Here is a 16,332-nt window from a genome sequence, read left to right on the forward strand (position 1 = left end):
AATTTGCCTACAGGTTCATCAATGCCCATTGATTCCACCGGCACTATTCTCTTTAATAAAAACATTACCCTTGACAATGTTCTTCACGTGCCTTCATTTCGTCTCAATCTAATGTCTGCTAGTGAACTCACAAAATCTTTACGTTGTTGTATAATTCTGTTTCCTGATTTTTGTGTCATACAGGACTTGGCTACGGGGAAGATGATTGGGTGGGGTAAACAAGATGGAGGACTCTACTACATGTCATCTGCTTCTCAAGCACCACCTTCCTGCCATGTCTCCTCTTCGTCCACCCTTTGGCATCAATGACTTGGGCATCCTTCACTGGCTCGTCTCAAATTACTTTCTTCCTTTATCCCTTCCATGTCTGTTTCTTTTGATAATAATTGTCATGTTTGTCCAATGGCCAAACAAACTCGAAGTTCTTTTCCCTTAAGTAATATTTCTACTAATGCACCTTTTTCTTTACTTCATTGTGATATTTGGGGACCCCACCGGATTTCGTCACATTCCGGTGCGCGTTATTTTCTCACTATTGTAGACGATTTTACTAGGTGCACTTGGGTTTTTCTCATGAGTCGCAAATCTGACACCCAATCTCTGCTCAAATCTTTCTTTCTTTTTGTCGCACGTGCTTTGAGCTTCCAATCCAATTTACCCTTATCTTTTTGGGGGGAGTGTGTTTTGACCGCAGTCTACCTTATTAACAGGTTACCTACCCCATTACTCAACCAAAAATCCCCTTTTGAACTACTTTACAATAAACCACACTTAGATGCGGCACTTCGGGTCTTGAGGTTTATCAAAGGCACACCTGGTCAAGGTTTGTTCTTTCCAGCAGCTAACAACCTTGCCTTAACAGCTTACTGTGATTCTGACCACGCAGGATGCCCTATAACGAGAAGGTCAACCACAGGCTATTGTATATTTCTTGGGGGTTCTCTTGTTTCTTGGAAATCCAAGAAACAATCAAACGTTGCAAAATCAACAGCAGAAGCAGAATATCGCGCCATGGCAACCACGTGCCTAGAGATAATATGGCTACGCTACATTTTGGATGATTTAAAAGTCATTCAGGATAAGCCCACTATGTTACATTGTGACAATGAAGCTGCTTTGCACATTGCAGCCAATCCTGTGTTCCATGAGCGCACTAAACATATAGAGATAGACTGCCACATAGTAAGGGAGAAGCTACAAGCAGGAATCATCTCTACTTCTCATGTTCGCTCACATGTACAGCTTGCCAACATGTTCACAAAGGCATTGGGACGAGATCAGCTAAAATTCTTAAGTGGCAAGTTGGGACTTCAAAATATTCACTCTCCAACTTGAGGGGGAGTGTTGAGAATAAAATCCCCATAATTTAGGAGATTGTATATAGCATAATTGTTGTAATCCCATCATATATGGGTCAACCTTGATTCTAGCATAGCAGTAACTTATTTCCTAGAATAGCACTTTGCTGTAACCATATATACATATGTAACTGTACGTTGAATAAACATTATCAATTCATTCTCCAATTTTATTAGAGAGGAATACTCTTCTAGGGTTGCTCGATGTGAAGTTTGTTTTGAAATTCCTCCAAATTTAGATTGGGAGACGTTAAGATTGGTTCTATGTGTTGTTAATAAAGGAAACTCATATTTTAATAAGATTGGTTGGCGTGTTCATATCAATAGAAAAATGGTCCAATTGACATTTATGGAGGCCAAGAAAACTCATGTGGCTCTTAACTGTATTCCGTTATTGAATCTGAGCAAGTTACATTTGGGGGAAGAACTGATGCGATTGCAGCAAGGTAATATGTGTCAAATTATATTTGAGTTCTATGACATGCCCACACCCGTTAAAATTCTCTGTGGGTTCCACCTATTAGGCCACCAGGTTGCTGATGTCACAGTTGATCGTGGGCAAAGGCAGAGATTGTTGCCTGATGCGATGGCAGTGGACGATGATATTCATGATGATCAACACCAAGACAACGAATTGCTTTCCTTGCCTTCAGCATCAGAGACTAGTCTTGGCAAGAGGCCTCGGTTATCAGATTTCATGGCATTTGATGATGATCATTGTGCTAACGTCGTTGACGTTGTGATCATGAAGCTCAAAGAGGGGAGGCGGATCACCCAAAGAGGAGGAACACTGATCTTAATGAGGAGCCAAAGTATGTAAATCCATTAAATGTTGAATGATATCTTTGCATTTTCTGGTCATATATTTGTGTTTTGTGTTCAGTTCAGATTTAGCAATATTTTGATGCACATCTCTGGGATATATGTTGTAGTTTTCAGCGTTTTGGATTAAATTCTTTTTCTTAGCACTCTACATTCGATATTAAATGTTCAAGCAATGAAGTTCCAAAGTGGTTTATGTGAGCCCCAGTTTTTTTTTTTTTTTTTTTTTTTTTTTTTAGTTGGCGGACGAAATGTGAGCCCCGGTTAAGCTATTGAAACAAACCAAATTTCCGGGCAATGGTCTGGTAATCAAGAGGTGTGTTAAGACGCCAGTAGTTTCTAAGATTCCATTTTAAGTTGCATCCGCAATACCTTTTCTTCTCAATTGATGCATCCAAAATTTATCCGCGGATGAACAAAATTTGTTGCAAGCCAGATTTATCTAATGCTTTCATTCGACACATATACTTTGTCTATGATTCTTCTATCTCATTCATTGGAATTGATGTATGTTGGGGATGAAATGTGTAACAGATTTATCTATTTCATAACTTCCAATCAAGGTTTGTTGAAAATCAGACATTAATTGTAAACAAGCATCCAAATATTTATGAAAGATTGTGTCTCATTATACTAGTGATGTTGCTGGTATTTGGTATTGGCAAGGTACAAGAATACTAGCATGCATGTCTAAATCATGTCAAGTTGCTGCAACTCATGTTGCTGGTATAGTTGTTCAAGATCTTTTTGATAATCCTGGAAAGACATGAAATGAAAAGCTTGATGAGCAGGCAATAGTATCATGCATATTATGTTGTTTTCGAACTCCTATCTAGTTTGCGAATAGATTTTGTTTCTTTGAATACCAATTGATGTTTGAACAGCCCTGGTAGAGCTAACATCTCCAATGGCTCCAATTACCCAAAAAGAATTTGGCCTTAGAAACTAGGAAAAGGACACCATGAATTACAACTTCTTTCTTTGTTCACGAAAGCGCGCATTATTATTGTCATTGCATGACCAGATTGCTACTGTAGATGTAGAATGTTTTTATCCACCGAAAATTAGAAAGGGCATCTCATAGTAAAAAAGATAACTACAACTTACAATGTGAACTGGCTCTAAGTAAAACTTATGAGAAACAGGAAGAGAGCGGCAGACAGCAGTGTAAATTTAGACAAATATGCACGGCAAAACCATGTGTCCATGGAACGCTACAAAACCGCCCACATTACCGCAAAGAAAAAGCTCCACATTGAATTGGCTCAAACCAAGTATTCAAGCATCACCAACTTGGTTATATTCTGACATAAGCCACTGTCCAACAACTACAAAAGCCTATACCTCATTTTTGCCACCATTCTTGGTGTATGGTGCCTTTACAGCTCTGCATGGTTGCCAAAACACATGTTTGAATTGAGTTGTATTTCCTATCATATAGCCAACCGAATGACCATGCAAATACCACAAAGCAAATAATCTCGAACAATCATCGAAAGTTTGCCATTCTGAATAGTTTTAGCCAAGCAAATCTTTAAACATGTTGGGAGTGCCTAAACCCAATTGTGTTACCCCACTTTATGTCACATCCCGAATCGGCTCCGTCGTAGTACGATATTGTCCGTTTTGGGCCCTCAGCCCTCAGGCTTTTGTTTCTGCGAACTCACGAGCAACTTTCCATTGGGTCACCCATCCTAGGATTGCTCTAGCCCAAACTCGCTTAACTTCGGAGTTCCCATGAATTCGAAACCAGTGAGCTCTCAAAAGGCCTCGTTCTAGATGGAGGAGGGCATGCACATATAACGCACATCACCCTCTCTCCATTGGTCGTTGTGGGATGTTACACTTTGAGCAGTTCTTGTAGCATTTGATAACTCAGATGCAAGATTAAACTCATCCCTATTGGTCAGCAAAGGGTCGCCAACACTGCTAGTGAGCCCACTGAGAGATGTATCTGCATATAATCCCCTAACATCAGGTGTCTTAGCAGCGCCAGCTGCACCATGATTTGCAGTTAATGCAACTTCAGTTTGATCAAGAAGCCCTTCTAACTGCTTGAAAGGATCTACAGTAGGAGCAGTACTACTAGTTGAGTCACCCAAATCAAGGAAGTCTGGAGCAGGTTCATGATTAACATCAATGTGTACAGCTGTTGGCTTTGGTACTCGGGGCTTCTCTGAAGCATGGCTATTAGCCTTAGACACCTTATGGTTGGCAGAAGATGGCCTCTCTCGGTTTTTGATGAATCCCCAAATAGTGAAATGGCAAGCTTCTGCTTTTCTGGAGAAATTTCAACCTGGGGCCTGCTCGACTCATAAGTATCATGTGCTTTTGAATTTGACATGCTCACGCTATCTACTTGGGTGACCCCTTTCGCTGATTTCTGGGAACTAGAACTAAAGGAATTTGGGATCGACAATGCTGGAGATTTGAATGGAGTTGACGGAAGGGGGCAAAGGGGGTCATCAAACCATGATCAAGCGGAGTAAGTAGGCCACTTTTAATTTGGGGGGCAAAGTGAGATTTGATTGTAGTTTCAGGGGGCATTAGTGTAAATAAGCTTTTTAGGAATAATGGTGAGTATAAAGATGGAATTGTATTTTTCCAAATTTACATGGTGGGTGGGAAAATAAAGTTAGTGGGAAAATAGGACAAGATGTGGAAATATCAACATTATATATTTTCTTTGGGTGATAATTGCACATAACTCCATTGTCTGGATAGTATTTGCGCAAATTTCCGCTTCTTTTTTTTCCCAAAAAATATGAACCACATCCTTGCACAGGTAGAAGAAAGGTGAGGCCCATTAAGTTTACACACACTGAAAAAGACAGACCACCGGTCAATATTATTGAGCTGGTGAGCAAAAGTCCGAAGTATGCGCGTCAGAAACCAAAGGAAGATGAAGATAGGTACCTTCATCACATTCACAACAGCAAATTAGAAAATAGGTACCTTCTTATAACAACTTATTCTTTGATCAGAGTATGGCTCATCTGGCCAACCAACAAGGACATCCTTCTTTTTCTTCTTCTACTACTACTAATTTTTTCACTCGTGATCCATGGACATATGATGTGTTTTTGAGTTTTAGAGGTAAGGACACACGCACCAATTTCACAGATCATTTGTACAAGGCCTTGTCCGATAAGGGGATCTACACCTTCATTGATCGTGAGCTTATTGGAGGAGAAAAAATCTCACCATCACTTCTCAAAGCAATTGAAGAGTCACAGATTTCTCTCATTGTCTTCTCTGAAAACTATGCATCCTCACGCTGGTGCTTGGATGAACTCGTTGAGATCCTTCGATGCAAAACATCAACGAAACAAATAGTTTGGCCCATTTTTTACAAAGTGGATCCGTCGCATGTACGAAACCAAACAAATAGTTTTGGTGATGCATTTGCTGACATTAACTGCAGATTTAAGGATAGTACGGAGAAGGTGCAAAGATGGAGAAGCGCTCTTAGACAAGCAGCAAGTTTGAAAGGATATACTTGCAAGGCGGGAGAGTATATTTCTACCCTCTATTGTGCACATATATATGGTTAATTTAGTGACTTGATTCTATTTTCAGGGTCCTCTATCTTGTTCAAGTTTAAAGGTTTCTCTCCTTTTTCCTTTGGTTATATTAATTGTTACTCATTAAAAAAGGTATTGTTTTGAGAAAAATTGGAAAGTGTAGGGAGAAGATTCAAAACCCATATATTAGCCAGACTAATATAAATAATACATATCATTGTATACTTACATATCATTGTATACTTAGTAAAACGAGTCAATATTGTTTGTGGTTAAGAACTTAAGGCTCCATTTGGATGGAAGGATTCCAAATTCATGGATTTAGATTACATAATAAGGTAATCTTGTTTGTTTAGACTAGTGAAATTCATGTATGTCAAGATTTGGACAAGAGAGAGATGAAGAAAAATGAATTTCAAATGATTCCTTACATGTAGTCACTTCAAATCTATTTCAAACGCACTACATCTAGTTGCTCCAATATATTCAGTATCTATATTAAATGCACTACATCTAGTTATTCTTAAATCCACATCCCTCCATGATCCATCCAAACGGAAACTTACTTTAGCGAGCTATACAATCAAACTCGGGGGAGTATGACAGTCGGTTGAATAGACTATGTACCTAAATATGGTGTTCTTTATGTGCTTGCATGTTTAAATTTTATTCCTTAAATGTGTCCAATTTTTTTAAATGGTAGGTCTGAAGCTACATTTATCAACCACATCGTTGAAGAGATCTTAATCGTAGTATTGAACCGCACATTTTGGAATGTGGCCAAGTACCCAGTTGGAATTCAGTCTCATGTACAAGATGTGGAAATGCTTTTGGATGTTGGTGGGAATGATCGTTTCATGGTTGGGATATGGGGGGCATCTGGAATAGGCAAGACAACAATTGCAAAAGCTATATGGAATGAAATTGCCCATAAGTTTGAAGGAAGTTGTTTCTTGCCAAATGTTAGAGAAAATTCAATGCCACAATATGGAGGCTTAATCCAACTACAGGAGACTCTCCTTCAAGAGATTCTTGGTGGTAAAAAGTTGAAAATTGCCAGTACTGATAAAGGTATCTCTATTATACATAAACTATTGAGGCCTAAAAAGATTCTCTTAATTCTTGATGATGTGAATCAGTTGGAGCAATTAGACAACTTGGCTGGAGTTGGTTGGTTTGGTGAGGGTAGTAGAGTCATCATAACTACACAAGATAGCGGATTGCTAAAATGTCATGGAATTGAGTTGATATACGAGGTCCAAAAGTTATTTGACTACCAAGCTCTTGAACTTTTCAGTTTGAATGCCTTCGGAATAAAAGAACCGCCAAATGATTATTTGGAACTCGCACAACGAGCAATAGCCTATGCTCAAGGCCTTCCACTAGCTATAACACTTTTAGGTTCCCATCTTCGTAATAAAGGTATACATCGTTGGCAAACTATATTAGATGGTTACGAAGGAGAACCTTATTTAGGTATTCAGAAAATACTTTGAAAAAGTTATGATGCATTGGAAAATTCAATGCAACAAGTTTTTCTTGACATTGCATGCTTCTTCAAAGGTGAAGATAAGGACTATGTGATACATGTACTAAGAAGTTGTAAGCAGAAGGTCTCCCAAGATTGTATAGAAGTACTCGTTGAGAAGGCTATCATAACTATTGAATGTAATAGGATTTGGATGCATGACTTGCTAGAAAAAATGGGAAAGGATATAGTTCACGAAGAGTGCCCCATTGAGCCTGGCAAGCGTAGTAGATTATGGTTTCATGAGGATGTCTACCATGTTCTAACGGGAAATACAGTAAGTATAATATACGTTCTTATATTCCATTTGAAAAGAACCAGTACCTTATGTAACCTAGAAATTTCTTTACAAAATGTACTTGTATTTTAGTTTGAAAAGTCTTAACACTAATTATTTTCCATTTTAGGGCACAGGAAAAATTAAAGGCATCATGATGGAGTTTCCCAAGCCAAATGCGATAACATTGAAGGCAACAAGCTTCTCTGGGATGGACAATCTTGAAATTTTCATAAATCGCAATGCAATTCTATCTGGACACATTAAATATCTACCCAACGACTTGAGGTTCCTTGATTGGGGTCAATGCCAATTACGTTCTTTGCCATCCAAGTTTTATGCAATGCATCTTGCTGTGTTCAATATGCCTTGCGGTAGTATGAGAAAGTTGCAAAAATTTAAGGTAACAATTGAAATTATTCTTATTTATTACTATTTCAAATAGAGTTCTTGTTTTTGGAACAAAAAAATATATTTGAAGTTTTTTTTTTTAAGGGATTTGATAATTTACCAATTTATGTTTTTGTCTCACAGTATATGCCAAAGCTGAAATCTTTGAATTTGAGTGGCTGTCAATTCTTAAAAAAAATCCCTGACTTATCCGGAATCCCAAATATAAAGTGGCTGAATCTAAGTAATTGTACAAGTTTGGTTGAGGTTGATGATTCTGTTGGACTCCTTGATAAACTTGTTGAATTGAATCTTGATGGATGCGTTAAGCTTACAAGGTTTGCAACAACACTTAGATTGAAATCCCTGGAAAGGCTTTGTCTACGTAATTGTGGAAGGCTTGAGAGCTTCCCAGAAATAGAGGACAAGTTGGAATCCCTGGTGATTTTGAATATCGGAGGAAGTGGCATAAGAGGATTGCCATCATCAGTTGCATATCTTACTGGGATTACATTTATGAGTGCTGGTTATTGTGACAACCTTACATTTACGTCATTGCGTAGTATATATGGATTGCAACGTCTCACTACATTTGGCGATAAGGTGAACTCTGACTCAAACATCTCATTAGCTCTTCCCAAGCTAGTTTTCTTTAATCTCCAAGGATGCAATTTATCAGAAAGTAACTTCGTCCTGCCTCTCGACTGCTTGTTCACGTTTACATTTCTTGATCTATCGGGAAACAATTTTGTCAGACATCCGGGATGCATTAGTAAATTTGTCAACTTATGGTTTCTTAGATTAAATGGTTGCAAGGGGCTTCAGGAAATTCCAGAATTGCTTCGACCAAGTGTAGATCGGGTACTCCTGCCTAATTGCACATCATTGGAAAAAATTTCAAAACTTCCCCAGGGGGTTCGGTGGCTGGATTTGGTCAATTGTCATAGACTAGGTGGCTATGAGATCACTGAAAATATTCTTCTGAATGAGGTTTCTGTCTCTTCTCTTTCTCTCTTCCTCTATATTATATCGTTTAGATGATGATTGTTGTAACTCTATTCTATTGTAGGTACCACATTCTGTATTCGAAATTATACTTCGAGGCAATGCATTTCCAAAGTGGGTCAGCTGTTGTAAAAATGCAACAGTATGTAGATATCCTGATGTCGAGGATAAAGAGGAATACATTGGTGGATGTGAATTTTCTTTTGAAATTCCTCCAAATTTAGAACGGGAGACGTCAAGATTGGTTCTATGTGTTAGTTATCATTACCCTTACTTTGACGATGCCAAGATTCTTATCAATGGAAAACTCGTCAATGAGATATGGATTGGGGATACGTCTGCAACGGAGACAGAGGATACTCATGTGTGGCTCAAGTGTGTTCCATTATTGGATCCGCAGAAGTTACGTGTGGGAGAAGAACCGACGCATTTGCAGCAGGGTAATATGTGTCAAGTTATATTTCACTTGCAAGGCGCAGGACCGATACCCGTTATAAGCTGTGGGGTACACCTATTAGGCCACCAGGTTGCTGATGTTAGTTGGAGTGCCATGGCTGGTGACGACGATATAACGATGAATGAATCAACGAGTTGTGTCGGAAAGAGGCCTCGTGGATCAGATATCACCGCAGTTGATGATCATGATCATCAAGAGCAATCGCTTTGCTCGTCTTCAGAACCAACGGATCACCCAAAGCGGAGGCATATTGATATTGAAGATGAGAAAGTCCTTTCTTCTGAGCAGCGAATTTAATGCCAAAGAATAAACCCCACAATTCAGCCTCAAGCACCTGTCCTTTCCCCAAGTTTACGGCAAACCCAGCAATCCAGTCTCCATTAGAAATTTCCTCTGTCCTTTCACATTATTTTGGCACGGTGGTCTCTTTTCTTTTCACTACGAGTTGTCAAAAGAAAAAGTAAAGATAATGCTTGTCAAAAGAAAAAGGCATCTTGAAAATTAAAGGAAATATCACCGTTTGATCACTTACAGTTGCAATGAAATTTCTTCATCTTTTACTTAATCACGGTTCACATTCACATGAGCAAAAATGAGAATTGAAAAGCAAGAACAAGTAAGGCATCTTGAAAAGATGATTGGGCAAAAGTTTGTACATTAGGTAGCTGCCAATGTAGGCCCAAAACTCGTGTTGACTATGTAAACCCAAAGCTAAATATTTTCCATCTATTTTATTTTATTTTTATCACAAGGGCCTTTGCAAAGAATCTTTTCAACATTTTTCCACAATGTGGATTCGGTGTGTGTATATGGTCATGTGAATTTTCACATCATTTCTTGGTAAGGTGGTTTTTTCATGTTTAAAGAGTGTAATCATAGGGTACTAAATTGTAATTAATCCTAATTTTTTTAACAAAAGTACTTGTGGAAGACACTAATTGATCGAAAATACTTTCAACTGACATCGAAAGCAGCAAAAAGGTGGGACCCATGCCTGCCCCGTAGACAATTAAGGGAAATTTTGATAGTCGAAACTTGATGGCAAAAAATTAAAAAGATTACGGTACATAATTGTTAAAATTGAGAGTGTATGGACAAACATGCTTTAAGGGTGAGAGTTTAGGGTACTAAATTGAAATTAACCTAAAAATTAATAAAAATGAGTTTTGTGAAAACAATTTAAAATCTTGAGGGGTGTTTGTGTAATTTCTAAAACTCCAGAGAATTTTGTGAAAAGACCAAAAAGCTCTAGGGCTGTTAGTGTAAATAACTCAATAAAAGAATGAAAAAGAATATTATCACATAAACTAAATTACAATATAAAAAATTTAGAGCCTCAAATATAAAGTCCCGGACATAGAGCCCCATTGTGAGAGAGAATACATTTTCCATTGAAGGTACCATGTACTGGAAGAAAAAGAGATACAAATCAGCCTTAATAATAATGAAGAGGTCTTAATCAAAAAGTAGAAGTTCCGTCAAGTATTAAAAGAACGAGAAGTTGCCTTGAAAGTTACCCTTTACTTCAACAATTTGTACCTTCGCATTACAGAGAAACTGTTTCAACTGACCACTTTTGTAGCTGCCAATGTGCACTATCTTAAAGCAATTTATTAAGCAGTGCCTTTACAGAGAAACTTTCTAACATTTACTGAATTATTATGGTCATATCAATTTCACATAATAAATTACTTGGAAGCCGAGTTATGTATTTTCTATTCTTTTCTCCTGTAAAATACAGGTTGATTTTAAATAAAAAAAAAAAAAAAAAAGGCCGTGAAAGAATAAACAGTTGCCCTTTTTCTTTTGATGTTAAGAGGTGGATAGGCAGTATTATTGAACTGAGTTGATCGATGGCGTGTTTGTGATCTTGTCAACTACCTTACTTGTATTTTGACAACTGAGGTTTAGGTTCTTTTCAGTCTTATTTTGAGTTGTTGTTTTGGATGTTTTGAACTGTGTTCCCAAAAGAATCTATTTTCTTGTTGGAATCTACTGTAAATTTTGTACTCTAGTGGGTTTTGTAAATAAAAGGTTGCTTGTGAATATAACGAGTTTATTTACGTATCCGCACCGTTTTGAAAGTCTTATTCCTAACTCAAAATCCTTACGTTTTATTGAGAACGTAATGTTATGATGTTCGGTTCTTAAAATTGCAGCACTACGTTGTCGATAGGGCGTGGCGCTATTACGTGCTCAATTTTTGGGGCGTGACACCAACAGTATTCTGTAGACATGGAAATTTTGGTGAATTAAATTCCACTAAGTAAAAAAATAATTAGAGTTTGGTTGATTAAATTGTGGGGGCCATAATTCGCTCATGTGGCATACAATTCATCAAATTCGGATTAGTTGTCAAAAGTGACACGTGTTGACATTCGACGGAGTGCATCAAATAGTTCAAAGTGAAAACAAAATTAAAGGAAAGAATCTAATGTGATTAACTTTGATTTAAATCAAATATTAATCAAGTCAATCAATCGAAGATAATTTGGTTAAATTGCCAAATTATCAGAATTGATTTTAAATCAAATCAAAATCCCACAAAGCAGGTTCCTAAAGAAGGAAAGCTATTTAGGTCAAGCATCCTGCAGGGACCTATAAATAGGAGGCCTCAAGACGAAAAAAAGGGGCTTAGACAGACCAAGCATTCAGAAGAAACAAAAAACTTGTGAAATAAGGATGGGTTTTAGAGCCTAATTAAGGACTAATATTTTGTTTCCTTTTTGCGTGAACCGATTAAGTGGGCATGGAAGATAAGTCAAGTCAGCCCTCGGTGATGAGTAGAGACGACTTGACCTGACCCTATATAAGCTAAAGGCCCTGGTCTCATCAGATACGTTCTCTAAACCTATTCTCATCATAAAGAGAGAGCTCAAACAGATTCTAAGAGAGAGGAGAAGTCTTGATCCGTTCCTGTTCTTGTTGGGATTGCTGCTGCTAAGGATAGGATGAATTCAGAAGCTGTGTATTCAAGGAAGATGGCTACAGGTATGTCTTCATATCTTTATATGTATTACAGGTTGTGTGTAAGATCTAGAACATGCATATAAAGAATCTAACATATCGGATGCAGCACTCCACAAAAAGAATTAGGTTCCCTCCTCACACGGACAAGCAACTTTCTTGTTGCCGTATTTTTTTTGTTAATCTAGTCAAATTTCTCTGTTTTCTTATATATTCTTTTATTTTTTTATTTTTTTTTACAAGTATCTCAAAATAAATATATGTTAATTGTATCAACCAATAATGGATCCAAGGCCAAACTTACATGACAATAACGGATATAAACAAATATTTTATTTTATTTTTATGAATGAACAAAATTCTATTTAACCCATACAAATATATAATATTAAAAACCATAGGGGAAGGATATAAGTATTACAAAGATACAAATATTATGTATACCAAAACATGAAATATGTTTTGTTGTGAACTTTTCTCTTTATCGGGGCTAATATATTTTCTTTAAATAAAGAAGTCATGATTATATAGCATACGAAATGGGGACCCCTACTAGCCATAAACAAAGTCCGCCAGTGTACTCAAGTGTTTTTCACTAACTTCAGATAATTGGGTTCATAAGACCATCTGCAATGGTTAAGATCAATGCAATTTTATCATATGAAATTGAACAAAAATAGTAAAGTGTCATTTGCAATTGTGTGATTTAGTTTATTGCAATAGATGCAATTGCAATAGAGGTGCTATAATGTGATTAATCCTCTATTGATTGCAATAGACTAACTATGAGACCCACATGCCAATAAACTGAAGCTATTGAACTGTACCATTGTAAGTAAAACTGCAGTTCAAATAATATACTGGCAGACTTAGATTACTTATCTCTTTTCTTTTCTTTTCCTACAAAAGAGAGTTTAATTTTTTTTGGTCAGAAAAATAAAAAAAAGACTTTAATACCCAAAAGAATCATTACATGTTCCCTCTACTATTAGCTCAACCAGATGAACTGTACAAGTGGGAAGGGGAGGACCATTAGAGCAACTCCGCCAAGGAGTCCAAGCCCGAGGCTGGGGGGAGGCCAAGTGAAAAATCCTGTTCCAGCGGGCTACTTTTGGCCGGACTGGATGTGGGATCCAGTAAAAAAAATTTGAATTCGCGTGCGCTGACGTCATCCCTGCAGGTTTCCAACGGCTAGACACATGTCTTCGCTTGGGCTCTTCAATCTACTTCTCCTCCTCCAATCCCTGCGCTAGCTAGCTGGTAGCTGCTCCCATATTCTCATCTCGTCTCATCTGTTTCTAAAAGCCTCAAATATGCATTTAGAAATTTCAGGGTCAGGTACATCAATTAATGAAGAAAAGTAATTCTTTATGACTTCACCATGAGTATTGTTTGAAAATGGTTAACAGGGAACAAATCAAAGATGCAGACAAAGAACATAAAAATGAGAATGGGTTTCAGAATCAGTATGCAATGGATACCAAAAGAAACAGACAATTGAAAGAATCCCAAAAGAAACACACACATATTGAAAAGCTCACAAAATGATTTCAATAAAAACAGAAACGCAAAGGTCCAAATGGCTCTCACATGCACTTCGAAGACTTTCATCACGAGACTAGGAGAGTGCCTCTTCTTTTTATTTTTGTGGCTGTTCAATTTCTAACATGTTAAATCATGTTACACAGTAATTAGCCACTGCTTCAAGACATTGATATGCCTTTGCTTTGAATGTGTTTCTTGTTAGTCTAGCATATATTGTAGCAAAGGCACTAAAATTTCTACTTGATTTGGTATGGTATTGGTACTTATGGCCCTTTTGGTTTTGATTGTATGAAAATACTCCTAGCTCTGATCAGATTTATTTTAACATTTCATAATGTGAAGCAGCTTTAAACAAACATGGTGCAGCAAAGGTACAGTCTAGTTTGTCTTTGGCCACGAGTTTTGTAGGTAAAAGAAGAGGGTCAATGGGGGGCAATTGACACCAACTGTCCGAGTGAAGAAGTTTCTTTGAAGGTTCCTTATCATTTACTTCAACGTTTCATAAGACAGAAACCGCGTTGACGTATAAAAAATTACCATTCAAGTCAATGGGAAAAAGGGATAGGGAGACATAGAAGACCCCATTGAGATTACAATATCTATACAGAAAATTTTAACCTCAGAAATCTTGATAATATTAATATATATGGTGAGGGCTGGTAAACAAAAGGAGGAGTTCCAACTAGTCTATGACAATATAAATATTCATTTGCTCAAGTTTCCACGAAATCTGACACTTTTGGGTTCTTATCTTCATCAGGAAAGCAGAGGTCAAGGCAAGGGTTAAAATTCATGGCAAGCGTTGTTATTTTTAAAATATTATTTGGACTTAACAATGTTAAGAGAGAATAATATTTATTTGAAGTTTGACGTGTCATATTATAGGTCTTTATATTGTTAGAACGATTTAAATGTAACAAAATACAAGTAAATGCATGATTATTATGTAGAGATTCAAAATCTTGAACAAAAATACCTATTTATCATGTAGTAAAAGAAAGCACGTCACCGTTAAAGATAAGAAGTTACCTTGAAGGTTCATACCCTTGAAGGTGGAAGCGAGCTAGGAAAAATGAGTTCCCACTTGGGGTTTGAAAACGAAGATGAAAAATATCGTGTTAATGTTGCTGAGATAATATGGTTCCTTCTTTTGCTGAGATAAACAACTAAGAAAACACATATGAAGGTCCAAATGAAGCACATGCACCCTCTCATGGGTCAGAACCCACATGACATGAAAGCAACTCTGTAATTATTATTTTTTATATAGCAATTTATATCAATTGCAAATAATAGTAAAATGTGGGACTAAAAATGGAAAAAACAAAATTTTGAAACATACCAAACCCACACAATCCACCTTAGGACATGCACTTGGAAGAGACTTGTCTGCCTCTGGGTCTTCTTTGAATTTTTGTGCCACTTACAAAACCACAATGGCTCAATTTTAGTAATACAGATTAAGGGTTAATTTTGACAAAAGCACTTGTGGAATTGGTGCCTTCCCACTCAAATTTGCAAAAAGTGAACAATTGAAGGGTATTTTGGATAATTGGTGCCTTCCCGCTCAAACCTGCAAAAAAAAAATATGTCATAGTTTTTTTTAACAAAAGTACTTGCGGAAGCCCACCTTAGGGCATGCACTTGGAAGAGACTTGTCTGCCTCTGGGTCTTCTTTGAATTTTTGTGCCACTTACAAAACCACAATGGCTCAATTTTAGTAATGCAGATTAAGGGTTAATTTTGACACTTGTGGAATTGGTGCCTTCCCACTCAAATTTGCAAAAAGTGGACAATTGAAGGGTATTTTGGATAATTGGTGCCTTCCCGCTCAAACTTGCAAAAAAAAAAATGTGTCATAGTTTTTTTTAACAAAAGTACTTGCGGAAGACACCAATTGATCGAAAATATCCTTCAATTGACATTGAAAGCAGCGAAAAGGTAGGACCCATGCGTGCCGATTAGACAATTAAGGGAAATTTTGACGATCGAAACCAGACTGCAAAAAATTAAAAAGATTAGGGTACATAATTGTTAAAATTGAGAGTGTAAGGACAAACATGCTTTAAGGGTGAGATTTCAGGGTACTAAATTGAAATTAACCGAAAAATTAATAAAAATGAGTTTTGTGAAAACAATTTAAAATCTTGAGGGTTGTTTGTGTAATTTTTGAATTTCAGAGAATTTTGTGAAAAAACCAAAAAACTCAATGGGTGTTAATGTAAATAACTGAATAAAATAATGAAAAAGAACATTAACACGTAAACTAAATTACAACATAAAAAATTTAGTGCCTCAAATATAGTCTCGGACATTCCCATTTGCGAGAGAATACATTTTCCATTGAAGGAACCATGTACTGAAAGAAAAAGAGATACAAACCAGCTTTAATAAGAAAAAGAAATACCATCGTTTGACCATTTTTGTAGCTGTCAATGTAGGCCCATTTCTGCTATATA

General features: G+C 37.0%; 2 protein-coding genes across 2 annotated transcripts; both read left to right on the forward strand.

The window, feature by feature from the left end:
• Positions 5,117-7,200, forward strand: LOC109947053 (TMV resistance protein N-like). Its single transcript, XM_020556425.1, has 2 exons — positions 5,117-5,694; positions 6,408-7,200. The coding sequence occupies exons 1-2, from the start codon at positions 5,168-5,170 to the stop codon at positions 7,198-7,200; spliced, it is 1,320 nt and encodes a 439-aa protein (XP_020412014.1). The 5' UTR covers positions 5,117-5,167.
• Positions 7,216-9,926, forward strand: LOC18785842 (TMV resistance protein N). Its single transcript, XM_020556424.1, has 4 exons — positions 7,216-7,509; positions 7,640-7,912; positions 8,044-8,889; positions 8,969-9,926. The coding sequence occupies exons 1-4, from the start codon at positions 7,228-7,230 to the stop codon at positions 9,656-9,658; spliced, it is 2,091 nt and encodes a 696-aa protein (XP_020412013.1). The 5' UTR covers positions 7,216-7,227; the 3' UTR covers positions 9,659-9,926.

Source organism: Prunus persica, chromosome G2, assembly GCF_000346465.2.
Source record: "Prunus persica cultivar Lovell chromosome G2, Prunus_persica_NCBIv2, whole genome shotgun sequence".
Lineage (NCBI taxonomy): Eukaryota > Viridiplantae > Streptophyta > Magnoliopsida > Rosales > Rosaceae > Prunus > Prunus persica.